The sequence below is a fragment of the Prosopis cineraria genome, unplaced genomic scaffold (genome assembly GCF_029017545.1).
Source record: "Prosopis cineraria cultivar Desert tree isolate PC_DT_omini unplaced genomic scaffold, ASM2901754v1 PC11, whole genome shotgun sequence".
Taxonomy (NCBI): domain Eukaryota; kingdom Viridiplantae; phylum Streptophyta; class Magnoliopsida; order Fabales; family Fabaceae; genus Prosopis; species Prosopis cineraria.
The window spans coordinates 6642694-6660408 of NW_026555342.1; the positions used below are offsets into that span (position 1 = coordinate 6642694).

General features: G+C 32.2%; 2 protein-coding genes across 4 annotated transcripts; one reads left to right on the top strand and one right to left on the bottom strand.

Moving 5' to 3' along the window:
* Nucleotides 1-6456: 6456 nt before the first annotated feature.
* Nucleotides 6457-10661, bottom strand: LOC129285455 (cytochrome c6, chloroplastic). Of its 3 annotated transcripts, XM_054921172.1 has the most exons (7): nt 10423-10661; nt 10225-10339; nt 9954-9976; nt 8779-8922; nt 8652-8683; nt 7635-7698; nt 6457-6709 (listed from the first exon to the last, which is right to left on the bottom strand). In XM_054921172.1, the coding sequence occupies exons 1-7, from the start codon at nt 10483-10485 to the stop codon at nt 6569-6571; spliced, it is 582 nt and encodes a 193-aa protein (XP_054777147.1). In that variant the 5' UTR covers nt 10486-10661; the 3' UTR covers nt 6457-6568. The 3 variants fall into 3 exon arrangements, with proteins under 3 accessions (XP_054777147.1, XP_054777148.1, XP_054777149.1); XM_054921173.1 differs by lacking the exon at nt 9954-9976 and having other exon boundaries at nt 6457-6715; nt 8779-8876; nt 10423-10658; XM_054921174.1 differs by lacking the exon at nt 9954-9976 and having other exon boundaries at nt 8779-8876; nt 10423-10653.
* A 1257-nt stretch (nt 10662-11918) lies between these two features.
* LOC129285453 (phosphatase IMPL1, chloroplastic) lies at nt 11919-17648 on the top strand. Its single transcript, XM_054921170.1, has 10 exons — nt 11919-12386; nt 13037-13104; nt 13378-13511; nt 13945-14033; nt 15262-15319; nt 15438-15490; nt 16262-16360; nt 16464-16577; nt 16825-16926; nt 17319-17648. Exons 1-10 carry the CDS (start codon nt 11958-11960, stop codon nt 17415-17417), a joined length of 1245 nt encoding a protein of 414 aa, XP_054777145.1. The 5' UTR covers nt 11919-11957; the 3' UTR covers nt 17418-17648.
* Nucleotides 17649-17715: the final 67 nt, after the last annotated feature.

A 17715-nucleotide genomic window follows, 5' to 3' on the forward strand; every position in this document is an offset into this window, starting at 1 on the left:
TTGGTCCAGTGATGGGCCAGAGTCCAGTACCGAGTCGAGGCCCAAGGGTTGGCTCCGTACTGTTACATAAAAGGCGCCTTTTATGTAACAGCCCTCCTGGGTCACCACTGCCTCTCCAGGGTCTTTTCCCAGGCGCTGGACAACACACATGTCACTACATGATTGCCGGCTTTTCCACTGGTGGTATAGTGGTTATTCCTCACCCCACCCTCACGGGGTCTTTTGGAACCTCCCCAGACTCGAACCTCCAACCTCTACCACCTTAACGAAGTTGAGGCGAAGTCTGGTACCATTGAGTCAAGTGACTCAATGGTACCAGACTTCGCCTCAACTTCGTTAAGGTGGTAGAGGTTGGAGGTTCGAGTCTGGGGAGGTTCCAAAAGACCCTGGAGAGGCAGTGGTGAGGAATAACCACAGTACCACCTGTGGGAAAGTCGGCTTTGGTCCAGTGATGGGCCAGAGTCCAGTACCGAGTCGAGGCCCAAGGGGTGGCTCCGTACTGTTACACACTGCATATGATTGAAGATTCTTGTTTCTAATATTCTAGAATACTTCTAAGTTAGGAATTTTTAGAATATCAAAGTTGTTATTCAAATAAATGAAAGTTTACTTACATATAATTAAAGTTTAAATGCATATAATTAAATAATCACTGCATATGACCAAAGATCCCTACTTCTAGTATTTTAAAATGCTTTTAAGTTAGGAATTTTCAAAATATCAAAAGTTCTTATTCAAATAAATGAAAGTTTACTTGCATATAATTGAAGTTTAAATGCATATAGTGAAAAAATTATTGCATATGATTGAAGCTACTTCTAGTATTTAGAATATGCATATGCACTTTTAGAATAACCATTTGTGTTTTCAGAATATTCATATGCATTTTTAGAGTAACTATTTACGTTTTCAGAATATCCTTTCAAGATAACTATTTACATTTTCAGAATATCTTTTGGTGTTTTCATGAGAAAAGAAATTTTTTCAAAATATGTATTTTTGACATTTGAATAACAACATTTGGTATTCATCCAAGTTAAAAATTTCAAAATATCAAAAGACGTTATTCAAATAAATTAATTTTTTTTACATATAATTAAAGTTCACATGTATAATAACTACATACGATTGAAGAACCTTGCTTTTAGTATTCCAAATTAATATATTGACATTGAAGGACCTTATATTAAGTGTTGACATAAAATTATTGATAGTGAAGGACCTTATTGAACTTTTGCTTTTTTTTAATTAGCAAGGGCATTTTTGTCATTTACATGTCAATATGTCAGTCCTAAATTATTTCCAGTGAAGGACCTCAGTCCTAAACCTCTCCAAACTCCTTTTCAACAATTAATTTGGTGATGGAGTCTTTTATGGCAATTGCTCCAAGTTTTTATGTGTCTTATTTTTCATTAACACACAAGTGCTTGTGTGCGTGAGAAAACTTATTTTAATAACCCAAATAAACACACTATTTACTAATTAGTAATTAATTGGAAATCTTCATTTTAAAACACATGCATGGAAACAGTGGTAATCACCAAAGTCTAGCGACATATAAACCAGACTCAACAATTTATAAGCTCTCAGAACCTGCATGAAATGATCATCTAGAAAGCTTAAGCTAAATAAAATGAAAGTACAAGAATAACCAAATTAGTCTTTTCTTGTTACTAAACATTATATTATTACATAGACAATAATAAAAATCAGTTAGTTAAATGACTGCCTGATGAATAATTATTGAAGAGGTTATATCTACACACGGAGAGAGAGGGAGCCATGCATATAAATATTGTCATTCTATTCAAATTAAACATTTTGTTTAGACTATATGTTTGTCCAGATAATCTATGTTTACTTCAAAAATTAACCAAAAAACAAAAAGATCATCATTGATAATCAGCTTTGATTGCAAAAGAAACGAGTAAACTATTTTTTTTGAGAAAATATCAATCAATGACTACTAGAAAAAATATATATCAGTTAAGAATTATTTGTTATCAAAACTCAAATAAATATTTGTTGACACTAGTTAATTGTTTATTAATACTCATTCTAAACTAACAACAGTCTATTTGAGCTTATTTTTTATTTAAATTTTAATAACAATTAATTTTTGACTGATTTTTTTCCTTGCGTTCTTTGATTGCTATTTTTCCTCTTTTTTATTTTTTTGAAGTGACAAAGTGGACCACAAATGTAGTTGTACCTAATAAACAGCTAACAAATTCAATCTGCCGTCGTCTCTTATGAAACAGCTCCCAAAATAGTTAAATAAAGGCATTAGAAATCAAGATAAATATATTCAGGTCTTCTCTCACATGCAATTTGTCTTATCTATATCGCCATTAATTCTTCAATATCCTTCTTCGCCAACTAACATTCTTCACTGTCTTTCCTGTAGAATTTCGTCTGCTATATTTCCATGGTAAAGTAAATAACACTGCAAACGAGCGCGCGCGCAGTGTTCGTGGATCTGTGTGTGTGTGTCTTCAAAAATGAAATTAAAATTTGCATAAAGGAAAATAACGGTGTGAAGGCTTAGTACCTTGAACCTGTATATATAATGACAATCCCAGACTTCAACGTATAAATCGGAGAGAATAGAAATAGCCCTGCTGGTGACTGAGTGCTTGAAGCTGCAGGATGATCTGATATGTGTGTGTGTGTCTGTGTGTGTGTTGTGTATCTAATTATGATCTAACCCAATAGTTTTCCTGATAGAACTCAATATTTCCAGATTCATGAACCAGTTATAAATAAGAAGCCTAAAAAGGTTTTTCACCAACGTGTTCAAGAACACACACACACACACACACACACACATCTATGTGTTTCTAATGAATTAGAGGAGCAAATTAAATGTCAGTATTTAAGATTGAAATGAGCTTTATGTCTGATATGTATCCACTCACTGTGTGTGTCTGTTAACTAAAAATAGAGGATAAGAAAATCGATCGAGCATGTGTGTGCGCGCGCACGCGAGATTGTTTGTAATAAATACCAGATCATGCTGGCAGCTTCAAGCTCTCAAACCAACATATATACCTTCGAGTTGTGATGAGAATGAGAGACAATCTGCAACTCAGAAACCCTAGTCTGGTGGGAATTCCCATGGAGTTAGATATCCACAAGCACACACACAGAAATAAACCAACGAAAGGAAATTGAATCTATATATAGTTATAAGAACAAATAGGAGTCACGCATATCTCCATATATATATATATACATATGAATGCTTCTGGGTGGGAAAAGGTGAGAGAGGAAGATCAGTTTGATTAATTGATCAACAATGTATTATGGGTTTTGGTCCTTCCCTTACAGCTATTGACAATGACTTGTTAATTGGCTCTCTCTCTCTCTCTCTCTCTCTCTCTCTCTCTCTCTCTAGGGTTTTCAGTCATTTGCATTACACATAATATAATTGGACCACTGATCCAGTGATCCTTGAAGAAATTAAAAAAAAAGAAGGAGAAAGATAAGCAGGAAAATTGGGAAAAGTTGAACATGTCCGGAAAAAAGTTGTCACTTGTTAATTGGTCCAGTTTTACTATTGATTAATTAATTAATTAGCAAGTTGTTTAGTTTGTCCATTAATAATGAAAAACTAAAATTGCTTACCTAATACGGCATGGTCCTCCTTAGTATACTTGAAGGCTGTAAGTAGCTCGTTATTATTATTTTTATAATATTACAAATATTAAATAACTTTGCTTAAGGCATGGTCGTCATATATTAAATGTAAATACTTTTTTAACAATAATTTAAATATTTATTCACCACATTATAAAGGATTAATCCTTCTAGCAAATCCAACCATCTTGATATCAATAATTGTTACTCTTCCCAAAGATATAGACAACTAAAACACCTATATAAAGAATTTTCTATCTTATATTATGCTGAGTCCAACATGGGTAATCTTTTAAATGAAGAATTTGTCCTTCACAAAAGTAAGCAACCCTCTTAGATCTTTTTGTAGGCACCTTTTTTTTAAATAAGAATTTAAATATTAATTCAATATCAAGAGACTATTCTTTTTACTAGATCCAATTTCATTAATTTCAATATCTATTACTAATTATCTAAATTAGCCATTATTTACCTGTACACTCGGCAAAAGATATTGGCAACTAAAATACCTATATAAAGAATTTTTGTCTTAAATTGAGTCTGATATGGGCAATCTTTTAAATGAAGAATTTGTCCTTTACAAAAGTTACTATATATAATATAATTTTAATGTTGAAACCAAATCTGTTCTTTTGAAACGATAATTTTTTAATTATTAACTTGATGAACAAAGTTGGGCTACCAAAGGTAAAATTGATTGGCAGCATCATGTGTGCTAGCTATACAACTGTCACATGCATGCACATATATTATGGTCCTCCTTCAAGCTATTATTAAAAAGCCTTAATTAATTAGTTAAAAAGCTCTTTCCACAATATTTTGGGACCAATTGGATGTTGAGATGATCAATCTTACTATAAATAACAGCTAATGAAGATACTGCTCCCATGTGCTTTAGAGATCCCTTAGTCCCTACTGGCTACAATCACATAATTATAAGCCTAGTCGATCTTGTACTTCACATCATCTTACTTTCTCAGAGACAAAAAATAAATAATTTTAAATCAATATTAACCATCAAAAGCAAGGGAAAAGAAATCAATATTAACCATCCAAATAATCTGAATAATTTAAATTTATATGTATAAAAAACTAATTTTAATCTGATTTAATCTACTTAGATTAATTAATTAAATAATGAAATTTTACTTGAAATAAGAATCGATATGCCAAAAAATATTGGAACATATAGGTCATGATATAAACCGGAATACCGGATACAGTAATCTATAGTACTACTAATCAGTAAAAAAAAAAGTGACATACAATTTTTATATTCATCGATGGAGAGTAGAGGAAAAATCACTGTAAATTTAAACTATTAAATTAGATTTGATAATTTTCAAAAATATAAATTTAATTTAAATGGTTTAAATTTGCAGTTAATAAGTAGTAGAAGGAAAAAAGGAATGAAGATAAATCTGATGTTAATTCTCCTATTCCTACTACATCATGATGAGATCATACACATATTTTGGGGAGAGTTTTAGTTAAGAACTATATATAAGACATTACTAATGGAGCCCAAAAGAAATTTTAAATTTTAATTCAGTCTAGAGAAATTAAAGTGAAAATAATTTTAATAGTAAAACAACCAAACTATCATTTACTTCTTATCTAAAATTATTAATTATTAATTTTCTTACTTTATTTATTAATTTATCAATATGAGTTGTAAATTACATTTGTTTGTCATACACGCAGTAATATCAATTGTTAATTTGCCAGCTTTACTTATTAATTTACTAACATTAGTTTTAATTTACAATACTTGTCAGTAATTTACAATTAATATTTATAAATTAATAAATAAAGTTTGTAATTTAACAATTGATATTACTATTTGTGATTGAATAATTGATATCAAATTTTATATAATTATTGACATATAAATTCATGTAATTTATAATTCATATTAATAAAAAAATTGATAATTAATGATTTTATATAACAAGCGAAGAGTATTTTAATTTTTTTACTGTTGAAATTATATTCGTCTTAATTTTCATTGATTGAACTAAAGTTTCAAACTTTTTTAGAATGTATTAATAATAAAGTCTGATTTATGATCCTTGATTGAAATTCTCCCCATATCTTGTTAGATGTGCTGTATAAAAGACAATGAGCAGGGCAGAACACAGGGAGTAGGCTCTTTTTGTCTTTAGATTTGGTTGGATTCTTTTGTCTTTGTCCTTCTTTTGTTTTTTTATTTATTTTGAAATTGAAATATTGACAGATCCAAATGGAAGGCTGGGACCAGCTTTTTAAACAGGTTCATACAGACCCAGAAGCCTATTTATAATAGATATTTTGTACACTGAACTGATCATAAATAATTAAAAAGACACACAAATAATTTTTTCTTTAAAAAAATATGATACATAAATACTATCCTCTTGGTATAGTCAATCTTTTTGTTTGATGTGTAAATCTTTTCATCTAATAGTTTCAATATTTTAGGAATAAACCCTTCTTAGAATATGGATATTCCTTACGTATTAGTGTAGTGAAAATGATATTTACATTTTAAACCCCCCCAACCCAAATATTTCAAATGTACAAGGAATTAGATATTAAGAAAAAATTGAAAATTTTTAAAAAGATGCAGGAAGAAATTGACTTTGTACACTAAGTCCCCCAAAGGAAATTCTTCTGCCCATTGAAGACTTGTCCAGTTAGCGTGCTATTCTAATAAAGGCTTGAGTTCAAGTCTTATTATTGACATGAAGATTTTGGTGATAATTGATAAGTAATTTATAAAATTTTTTCTTTTACGTAGGCCACAGGATGTCAAAATAACATAATATGCGAAGGAGCTAGTAGAATCATGCAGTAGCAATAATTATATGGGCTCAAATGAATGAACATGATAGAATCATTGCTACGATAGAGTTAAAAGCAGACATATAAAGGCTAATAAGTGAATCAATCAATCTTGTGGATTTTGTATAGTTGGCCATCCTTGATCAGCCTGCATCTTCACAAACTCAGCTAAGACCTTTATGTCTTCGTCGTCCAAACGAGCTCCAAATGTGCATTGACCTCGGGGCATGCATTCCTTACCAAATCCCTGCGTATGTGTACATAATTATAGGCGACCATGCACATGTTAGACCATCTTCCCCGAGTTAGACTGGCTAAATCAATCTATTCTAATCATACAATAAGCACTTTCGAAAAATACGTTAAGCACGTTTCTGAGAGATCTTATGTACGAGGTACAACAGATATTAATATAACTTGACATGGTAAAGAGCAATACAGCAATAGGAAACTACACTCACCACATTTATGGAATGATCAATTGATAGACAATCAAGTAAAATATCAATGAATCAAGTCAATCATGATATATATATATATATATATATATAAACATGTTTGGCACATTATTTACACGCAGTGTGTGTAACAAATGACATGCTTATCTGGGTTGGTAATGAGGAAGGGAAGAGGTTCCATTTCCTTCATTTTTCACATTTATTATGCTTTTGTAATTAAGGAAAATCGCATTCAAAGACCTATGAAAAAATTATTTGTAGACAAGGGCCAATATGAAATTGATTGTTGTTAAAATGGAAATACGAACTCTTTTTTTCTTGAATTGTAATTTGCTATTGATTCTTATCTGCGAATAACTTTCTTCACAGATCCTTAAATGTGATTTTCCCTTGTAATTATCACTTGATCATTTTTATTTTTTATGCTTCTTTGGAAAGTAAGGATACTAAAGTCATTTTTCCTTCAATTTTTCAATTAATTCCATTCTATTTACCAAAATAGATATTTAACTTACAAAAAAGTTAGAATGGTGAAGGACAAATCTGTAAGGGGGAAATGATCAATTACTGAGATGGTGAGACCATCCTTGTGTTGAATACTAGTCAGTTCCCTTTCAATTCTATTATTGACTGAGTCACAGATTTTCTTTTCTTTTCTTTTCTTTTTTCCCCTCTCAGATTTAGCAAATCCTTGGATTCCACTAGAGAACTTACTGGCATTCTTCCCTTGCCATAATATGTGATTCGGTAGATCCCTTCTGCTGTGTCAACTCCATTTCTGCAAGGGCCAACCTTCGAGTTATTTCCAGGCACGTTTAACAAAAGAAGGGATCTAAGAAGTCTTCTTCAAATTTTCCATGAGCCAAAGAACTTGAACTTTGCTTTTGCAAAACAGAACATCTATAATGTATAAGACAGCAATTTACCAGGAAGATCTAGAACACAAGTCCCAAACTAGACATCATAACTTCAAAACTTGAGCCACGCCAATTTTGGATGCGAAATAATTCAGACATTCTCATACAACTTGGAGTGAAGCAATGTTTTGGTTTTCGAACTATACAAACTTTTTCCACTGCGGTCCTTAGTTTTTTATCCCCTCTCCAATTTTAGTTCTTCAGTCTGCTCAAACTAATGTTTTGTTTGCCAAATTACCCAAAAGTCTCTTTTTTTCCAGCTTATTTTATTAATGGACAGTTGAAGGTGCACATTTTGTATCATTTGTGTCAGTAATTTAGATACGAAAACGTGAATTAAAGACAACATTGATGAAGGATTAATAAGTAAAATACTACTCCCTCCGTTTCTATTTGTAGGGAAAAAAATTATATCACACAGTTTAAGAAAATCGGTTAACTATATTATGTCTAAAAATAAAAGAATTGGACTATAGTATCCTTTATTAATTATGTTAATTAAGTCTTCATTAATTGTCTCTTATGACTATGAATAATAAAATTATGAGGAGTAATTTAGGAAGCTTGTAATAAATGCCTATTGAAAAATGTGATTTTGCTTGTATAAAAAAACAAACTAAAAGTAATAGTTTCTCTTATAAATGAAAACAGAGGGAGTATATTTCAAGGGTACAAAATTTTAATTTACCCAATAACTTGTCAAAAATGTGTGCCGAAAATTCAATGTTAACTTAGATTTTCTGAATCCTTTTGAAATCTTGATGTTTCTAGGTTTATCTACATCACAAGGATGCTCAAGTAGTTGTTTTGTTACCTCTGTAAATCCTTTATAGATAGAGTTGCTCCCTGGAAGAAAAAACAAATAAAAGAATATGAATCAGAGAAACGACATGAAAGAACAAACATATATATACAGATGTCTTGTGCAACAGGAAGCTCACTGGCTGTATTATGTTCCCACCAGCATCATGACAACCAATACAAGCTTGACGAAACAAAGAGGCTCCTCTCTGGATATCTATGGTTTGGCCATTTGAAACTGTAGCATTGAAGAAGTCAGCAAGAGTACAAACTGCATGGTTCTGCTGCATTCACAACAATTGACATGTCTAGAACTTCTCGCTTTTTTTTTTTTGGGGTCAAAATCCTTTTTTCTCTTAGTAATGAAAACAAGACCAAGCAAAGGGAAAAGTTTGCATTACAGTACACTGTAGGCATTTGTGTGCCAATTGGCTTTGTCAAAGACTATTTCCTCACAAACTTTAAGATGTTAAGTGAAGGTCCACGTTGGTTTCATCAAATCTCTAATACATCTTTTTGAAAGAAAGTCCATCAGACTTGAAAGGTGGACAATGAATTTATCTGCCACACCTTGTACCAAAACTTATTTTTAGTGAAGGGAATGGGATGAGCAATAATTGAATTCACTCCTTAAAATGGGAATAGAAAAAATCAAAGTCTTGGCCCCTTGGGTAGCGAGGCTTTAGGTCGCATACCAAGTCAATGGTCAGTTCATTGAAAAGTTTAATCTGCTATACAACAGGCTTTATGAGAATTTTTAAAATGACGTCAATATGAATTGAACATCAAAAATTTTAGTCTGGGCCACATTTTTTTCTGAAATAAAAAGCTTGAGTAGATTCACCAAACAAAAGGAAAAGAAAATAAATGCTTAAGTATAACCCTCAAAATCAGTTTTATCACATTTTCACTAACTACTTAACCTTGCATTTCCTTTTCCTCGTCACTTCTACCCGGACCCATAGAAATCCTGCTAATTTTCTCTTTAACCTCTTTTAGAAGGATTTCGTCTCTTTGTACCACCATGGCATCTTCATGCCTTCATGGCCAACAATCTAGTCTAGTGTTGGATTGTTTATGTCCTGTTCACCATTGACCATAATAAGATACTTAGCATTGTTTTATGCACATTCAATTAGAAATTAGATGTTTATAACAACCTTTTCAAGATTCTTTTCATACTTAGCCTTAGGCTTGAAGCTCTCCTATGGTCATTTTGTGTAAAGAGATATAGGCCATCTAACAAAACATTCATCACTTAGCGAGTCACTCAAAACTAGACGTTAACTTGTAGTTGAGCTTCACGCAATTTCACCTGTTTTAGGACCAATGTGATATCTGTAATGTCACATGAATTAAAATTTTCAGACATCGACATCACACATAAGGAATATGCTAACGTAAGAAAAGACTGAAAGGGAGTTATACCTTTTCTGGTTAACACAAACAGACGAAAACAAAATGAGGCAAGAAAACAAGCAATGGTATTTGTGGAAGTTTGAACAATAAAGCAGGGGCACTTTAGTATTTAAGGAAAAAAACAAGTGGGGATTCTTCAAAATTCAGGTTAGGCTTGAGTGGTTAACCTGGAGTGTAGCATAACGGAGATAAGGCCACAAGCGCAGCCATTAAAGGCGGAGCCAAGCTCTTGAAAGAAAACTTCACATTTTCTGCCTTAACAGGAATGAGGTTTTGTTCTCCCTTCACAATTGAACCAATTTTTACTCAGTCTCAAAAATTGCAGAGTAAACAAAGAAGAACGATGGGAGATACAAGAGGCCTACCTTAATCGAGAGGGGATGAGTATAGTTACTGCAACTAGAAATTAGCGAAGCGAGCTGCATCATCTCTCTGGAAATGTGAACTGAATTATCCCACTCAAGCGGAAGGTTCGAACTTCGAATGCAAGCTACAGGGAGTAAACTAAATTTCGACCTGTGGGGAGAAAAAGAAAAAAAGAAAAACTAAATTTATCATATGGCGCCATGGCCAGCAATTTAACCCCTAAACCTGATGGCTCCTAAACTAGAGGGGCAGGCCCTTTCTTTTTGAAATATTCCCCTCAATTTTTAAAAAACAGCATAATGTAACTTTTTTGTTAATAAAAATTAATGATTATTTAATTAAAAAAATCAAGAAAATTATAAAAAAGTATTAAAGAATTATAAAAATGACCTAAAATTATTTTAAAAAGGGAAAAAATTGCAGAATCTTAATTTTTTTAATAATTTTTAAGGTTATTTTTTGTCATTTTTAAACCACTTAACAATCAAAGTTAACTTTTACTAATGATAAAAATTAAGCTAATTTTTATTAATAATAAGGATTAAGTTAACTTTTAATAATAGTGAGAATTACATTGCATTATTTTTAAAAGTTGAGAAGAAATATTGTAAAAAAATGAATTTAAAATTTTAAATAGTGTTGGAGGTTAAATTGTTATTTAACCCTTTATCATAATGAACTAAAATGTGTTTTTACACCTCACCCAAAAAAAAAAGAGTGTACAAATTATAAATTACAAATATACCTTTCAAAATTTTATGAAAACATATTAAAAGACAAGATAAGAAAAAGAAAGATAATTATACTATTTACAAATCATAAATCGTACTAATGTACCTTTCAAGATTTCGTTAAAATATATTATTTAGTTTAATTATAGATTTTTTACTCACTAAAAAGTAAAAATGTAATCTTTTAATTCTCTTTCCTATTGCTTCAAAGATGTTAATTAATTTAAATATTTTAAAATTATATAAAAGACATATAACTTTATGTCTACGTTCTTTACTTGCATTTTCGACTAGTCTTTTTATTTTGTTTTCGATGTTTTTAGTCTTCATAATTTTATTTATCATTATTTTAAATTCTTTTAAAGTCCTTATGTTTTGTTTATGAAAAAATATAAAACAATAAAAAATAAAAATATAAGAATTAAAAATATTAAAAAAGTATAAAAATAAATGAAAAACAGAAAAAAAATATAAAGATTTAAAGTTATGTTTTTTTATTATATAATTTATTAACTATCTTCAAATCATAGTGCTTCCCGTTGACCAAAATTAAAAATCATAGTTGCTTCCCTAAATTTCTTTTTAATTTTTTGTTATCAACATAATTATCCTAATGATTACTTATTAAAAGACAAAATAATTTTTTTTTTATTTATAATTTTATAAATTAATTTACATTGAATTGAAGCATTACACGCCATTTATATTTTAACCATTCAACAAATACAGGATCGAAGTTTGGTGCATTGCATATTATTGTTTCCGCGCGCCCGCCTAATTCTCGATCCAAGCTAGTTTTTTTTATGATTTCGGTCAAAAAGCTATTTTTTAATTATGAATTAAATATTATATATTGGAAATGCATCTTTTTTCTTGAAGTCTTCTTCGCTTTCATTTCCCACTTCACAATCTCAAAGCAGAGGTTCACAGCAGGAGAAAGGACGCATTTTGAGTTTACATCAATGGTCTTCTCGGCTAGCTTAAACCTTCACCCTGTGTTTTCTGTGGTACCGAGGTCGTCGCTATGCATCTCGAGCCAATTTTCTCGCACTTTCCCTGAAAGATTCAGCAAATTCCTTCATAATTGGAGCTCAATATCAAGAAGACCTCACTTTATAACAAAATCTTTACTATCTGAAAGGTTTCCGAAAGTGGGTGCCCAATCAACTGGACCCATTGATCCTGCTGAGCTCATTGAAGTGGTCAAATCTGCTGCTCAGACTGGTGCTGAGGTTTGTTATTTCCTTCATCGCATTTCGAGGCTTTGGATGATCGCCACTTCAATGGCTTATTTTTTTCAATTAGCTTTAGACAACAAAGATAAAGGATATCTTCCTCTTCAGCTTTTTTTTTTTTTTTTGGAGATTTCAAAATGCAAGAGCTTCTATTTTGTAATTAGAAGTCTCACTCTAATCTCTGTGAGCCTATGCTTATCTGCGACAACTCGATAAGGGACATCTTCTAGCGTATTTAATGAATTAAAATGGAATGTAGGTAATTTTTGTGAAAAATTTAATTAATTAGAAGTGAAAACACTGGAAATGGGGATACTGCCGTGGTGGGAAAAATAAAGAGAGTTTCGCTGGAGGCATAGAAGCGGAAATAGAGAGGTGTTAGATATTGAAAACGGTGGAGTCAATTATCATGAATTGGAGCGGCAAGGATTTGAAAGTTTAAAATGCTTGGTCAAAGAGGCTCTGTTTCTCTGATACCATTTGAAGAATCATCATCACATAAGCTTAAGCTTTTTAAACAAGGCTTAAGCATCCCTAGCACCAACTATTAAGGATTAACTGACTTGGTTAACCCTGCGCAGGTTTTGACGTGCTATATTTTATGAACCACATTACCATGTTTATTTATATCTTTTTGTTATTTCCAGGTTGTGATGGATGCTGTCAATAAGCCACGGAATATTACATATAAAGGATTAACTGACTTGGTGACCGAGTAAGGTCTCATTGAATCTCTAATCAATGTGGGTTTGGGAGTTTGTCTGTGATATCTCTTTTTCTAGAGAAAAGTACCTTCTGTCCAGTGTTATTAATTTCAGACATTGGTTTTCTCTGAATGTATATAATCTTTAAAGCTTGAACTCCAAGTTTCTTTCATGGTTGATCTTCAACTATTTTTTGATGAGTTATTGCATTGTTTATTTTCTAACAGAGGAAGATTTCTTCTTATTTCCATCTTATTCTCATACAAGTTTGTAATTATTTACAGGACAGATAAAATGAGTGAAGCTGCCATATTACAGGTGGTGAAAAAGAATTTTAGAGACCATCTTATTCTTGGGGAAGAGGGCGGAATTATAGGAGATTCAGCATCTGATTATCTCTGGTGCATTGATCCTTTAGGTTGAAATTTCAGTCCATGCTCATTTTTGCTTATCATTGTTGAGACAATAAGAGAAAAAGTGAGGTCGGGGGGGGGGGGGTGAAAAAATATATTGATGAAAGACTGTCAAACCTCTACTTTGCTAATAATGTAACTAAACAAAGGCACTATGCCTTTTACTTCGGGGTCAGTACAAGCAACTACTTCCTTTGCCTGGAAGTGTTTCCTAAATTTGCCATACCTCCTAACGCCTATTTTAAAGGAATGATATTAATTCCCCTCATATGGTTCTCTGTTTTTAATGAAGTTTCTTCTCTAAAAAAGTTCCCTTTATGTATGCTTGCATTTCTCATGTCAAACAGCATGTTTTTCAAGTTTTTTTATTTTTGTATTGGAATTTATATAGATTTGATACTTAGATAATTTACCCACAGATCTTTGATATGTATGTAGATGGGACGACAAACTTTGCACACGGCTATCCTAGCTTTGCAGTTTCTGTTGGAGTTCTACATCGAGGGAATCCTGCTGCTGCTGCTGTGGTACTTGAACCATATCTTTGATTTCTATTTCTTGTTATTTGCATGGATGTTCATATAATTATGGGATAAAATAAACAAGAATAACTTCAGTATTGATTGAATCTCTGAATGTGGTGTTGTTTTTTTTAATATAATTGATATAATTGAAGCAAAAACTTGGCTATTCCTTGGATTTGATGAAAAGAGGAAAAAAAATTTCCTTCTGTTTGATGTACTTAATCGCTGCTCTTGTGATTTTAAAAATGGCTTCTCTCAAGTCTAAGAATTGAAATGATGTGTGATGTGTGGACTTATGATTGAATGACATTTACATGCAGAATTTTTGAATGTGTATATAGTAATGCATCAATAAAAGGATCTTTTTCAGTTGATTGATTGTGAAAGAATCATATACGTTTAAGCTTGTAGAAAGTGTATGGAATGCCATCATCAATGTAATTAGAATTGGCAAGTCCAGTAAGTTACTGGCCCAATGGTATTTTCTTCGCATATTGAGAAGGGCTCAAATATAGTTTTAGTGTAATTTTGTTATTAGAAATGGCAGTATCAAAGGCTTTGAAAGCATTTTTCTCAGTTACAATTTGATTGACTGTTGATCATAAGTTTTTTTTTTTTTTTTAAATCTCAAGTTAATGTATATGATAGTTGTGAGATCTGTAGTTACTTGGATCACCCTATGGCTTGGAGCTTGTCATGTAGAGTTTCTGGTTTATGTCAGGAAGTTTGGTTGTGTCCACATTTGGATTTCTGGCATATAACACAGACTGGTTCTAGCAAGAAGAATTGAGTTTTATGGAGATTTTTACACTTGCTATTATGTATTATCTTTCTTAATTTACCTTATGATTGATAGGAGTGTTTGCACTTCTCTATGCTTTTGAGCTAATGGTTTATGTAGAAGTTTCCTCGTACACTTTCAAAGAGATGGAGGGTGGCATTGTATTTTTGATTTAGTTACATTTATTGGTTTTGTGTCGTGTTGTCTTCTTTACTTTTTCTTTTTCCTTTTTTTTTCCAATTTTTATTGCCTAGGGGTTCACATCCTTGCTTTGAGTTTCTCTTTTCCTAGTGAATTTTTTATTTTCCTTAGAGAAGCATATGATTGTAGGCTCGTAACTGCTCATCAGATATTGAACATCAATCAATCTTCTATTATACCTTCTATCATTGAGGATGAAGCTGGAAGAAATGTTGTTGATTTATTAATATAAATTTTTATCTATTTCAGGTTGAGTTTGTAGGAGGTCCTATGTGTTGGAATACTCGCATTTTCTCTGCAACTGCTGGTGAAGATTATTTTATTTTAACTGCTATTTACTCCAAAAATAAATTGACAATGACTTACCAAATTTATTTGTTTATAAACTTCATGTAACTCTGCAACCAGTTTTCTTTACCTTCTAGGTGGGGGAGCATTCTGCAATGGACAAAGAATCCAAGTTAGCACAACTGATCAGGTGAGTAATATTAGATGGTTCCTTTGATGTTGTGCATAATTTATGCTAATAATAATAAGTGGCAGCAATATATGGTCACTGGAATCTCTTACTTTAGTTTTGTGTAATACTAATATTGCACAAATCACGTATTTTTGCTGATGTGTTATGATATTTTCTCAATATTATTTGGATTCCATTTTCTTCCCCCACTTTTCTCATTCGGATTGGTGATTAGTCAACTTTTCTCTTCTAAGGACAGGGGTTTTCTATATCATTTTCTTCGTCTCACAAGGTTTACTAATTACTATTGTTATTGTTGAAGCGTTGTCAAATATTGTAGGAATAAGTGTTGCAACTTAAGAGGAATGGATTATTTACACTTTCATAATGAATACTGCTAAGCCAATTAACTTGACATTTGAAGCTTGGTATGATCTTGAGAGTTTGTTGCGAGGATATTGCAACTATCCTTGACATTGTATATTTTTTTCTTTCGTTGGGGTTTACTTTGTCCTGTCAGTTTTATCTTATTGTTCGAGTTTTTTCCACATTGTATGTTTATATTCTTTCATTCATTCATCTTCTTATGTGATAAGCTATTCATTCTTCTTTGTATGTAAGTACACTTTGCGCATGTTTATTATTTCTGCCAAGTTGCGGTTGGTTGATTTGGATTTACCAAATATTATTTAATGTCTCCTTGTCATTGTAATTTTTAATTAATTCAGAGAAGATAATCTGGTCTTCCCACTGTTTTGCGTAAACTAATCTTTATTTTCTTGTTTTCAGGTGGAGCGATCTCTTCTGGTTACAGGATTTGGGTATGATCACGATGATGCATGGTCTACGAACATAGAATTATTCAAAGAATTTACTGATGTCAGCAGGGTAATAACCTAAATTCTTTTCAAATGTACTGTTTCTCAAAGAGTTTGTTCCTCATTTCTGTGCCTTTCACTTCTCTCTCAATTTTTGAATATTTAATGTTTAGGGAGTTAGGCGACTTGGTGCCGCTGCAGTGGATATGTGTCATGTAGCTTTAGGGATTGTGGAAGCGTACTGGGAATATCGTCTAAAGCCATGGGACATGGCTGCCGGAGTTCTGGTAAGCTTTATGAGTTGTACATACGTACTCTTGTTATCACAAGCCAACACTGCATCCCTGAACGGCTGAACTTGTGGTCTAAAATGAAATCCGCTTGAGTGACTTCTCAACGAGAAAACAACAAGTACTTCCTATTCTTGAAGCATTTGTTGCATCCGATAAACAGATCCAACGGTGTGAGAGCTCAATCTCCTAGGGCCCTTATGAAAATTGTTTACCTAGCTTCATTTCATTTTCCTTCCTATAGATGGTTGAAGAAGCTGGTGGGAGAGTTACTAGGATGGACGGTGGACAATTTTGCGTATTTGATAGATCTGTCTTGGTTTCTAATGGTGCGATCCATACAAAGGTTAGTTGGCCCTGATTGTTTCCCTTCTAACTTGCTCGATAACTTGTTCTAAATTTATTTGCTGATAGGTCTCTGTTCATGCTCCTAGTACGTTATAAATAGCTGAAAATACTGGGTTACGAGTTGTATATACCTGGGCATATTTTCTTTTTTATCCTTCACTTTGGGGGAAGCTTTTCTATTCTTGCAAATACTCTGAAGTCTGAAGTTGATGTTATTAGTTCGTTATTCCTTATAAACTTTGTGTATGTCGCATGCAAGCCTATCAAGTTGCTTTTCTTCAAACTTCTGCCAAGATATGGAAAAAAATGAATGAATTACTTTGGGGACCATCAGGATTCATGTTGACATCCTTTTCTTTGATTAATATCTTTTTGCCTTGATGAGTTCAGCTGCTGGAGAGAATTGGACCCGCAACAGAGAAATTAATAAGCAAGGGGATTGATTTTTCATTGTGGTATAAACCTGATGGATACAGAGCAGATGTTTAAAGCACCGAAGATTGCTTTTTTCTATAGAGATGCTGCCACACTTTGAAGATTAATTGAACAAATGTCATAGATCGTTTTTGTTTTCTTTTTCTTGTTTCTTCCATATTTACAAACCTTCAAGTATTTTGTAAATTTAATAATCAATAGCATGCCTGAATAGACAAACTTCTGCTCCGAAGTCAAATATTTGTGAGTTCTACTGAAATCTGAGTTCCATAATATCTCTGCACAGATGCATTGTATTGAAGTGGGTAAATCTAGTCAAATTAGGATCACAGCACTAATTTTGTGAGCCATG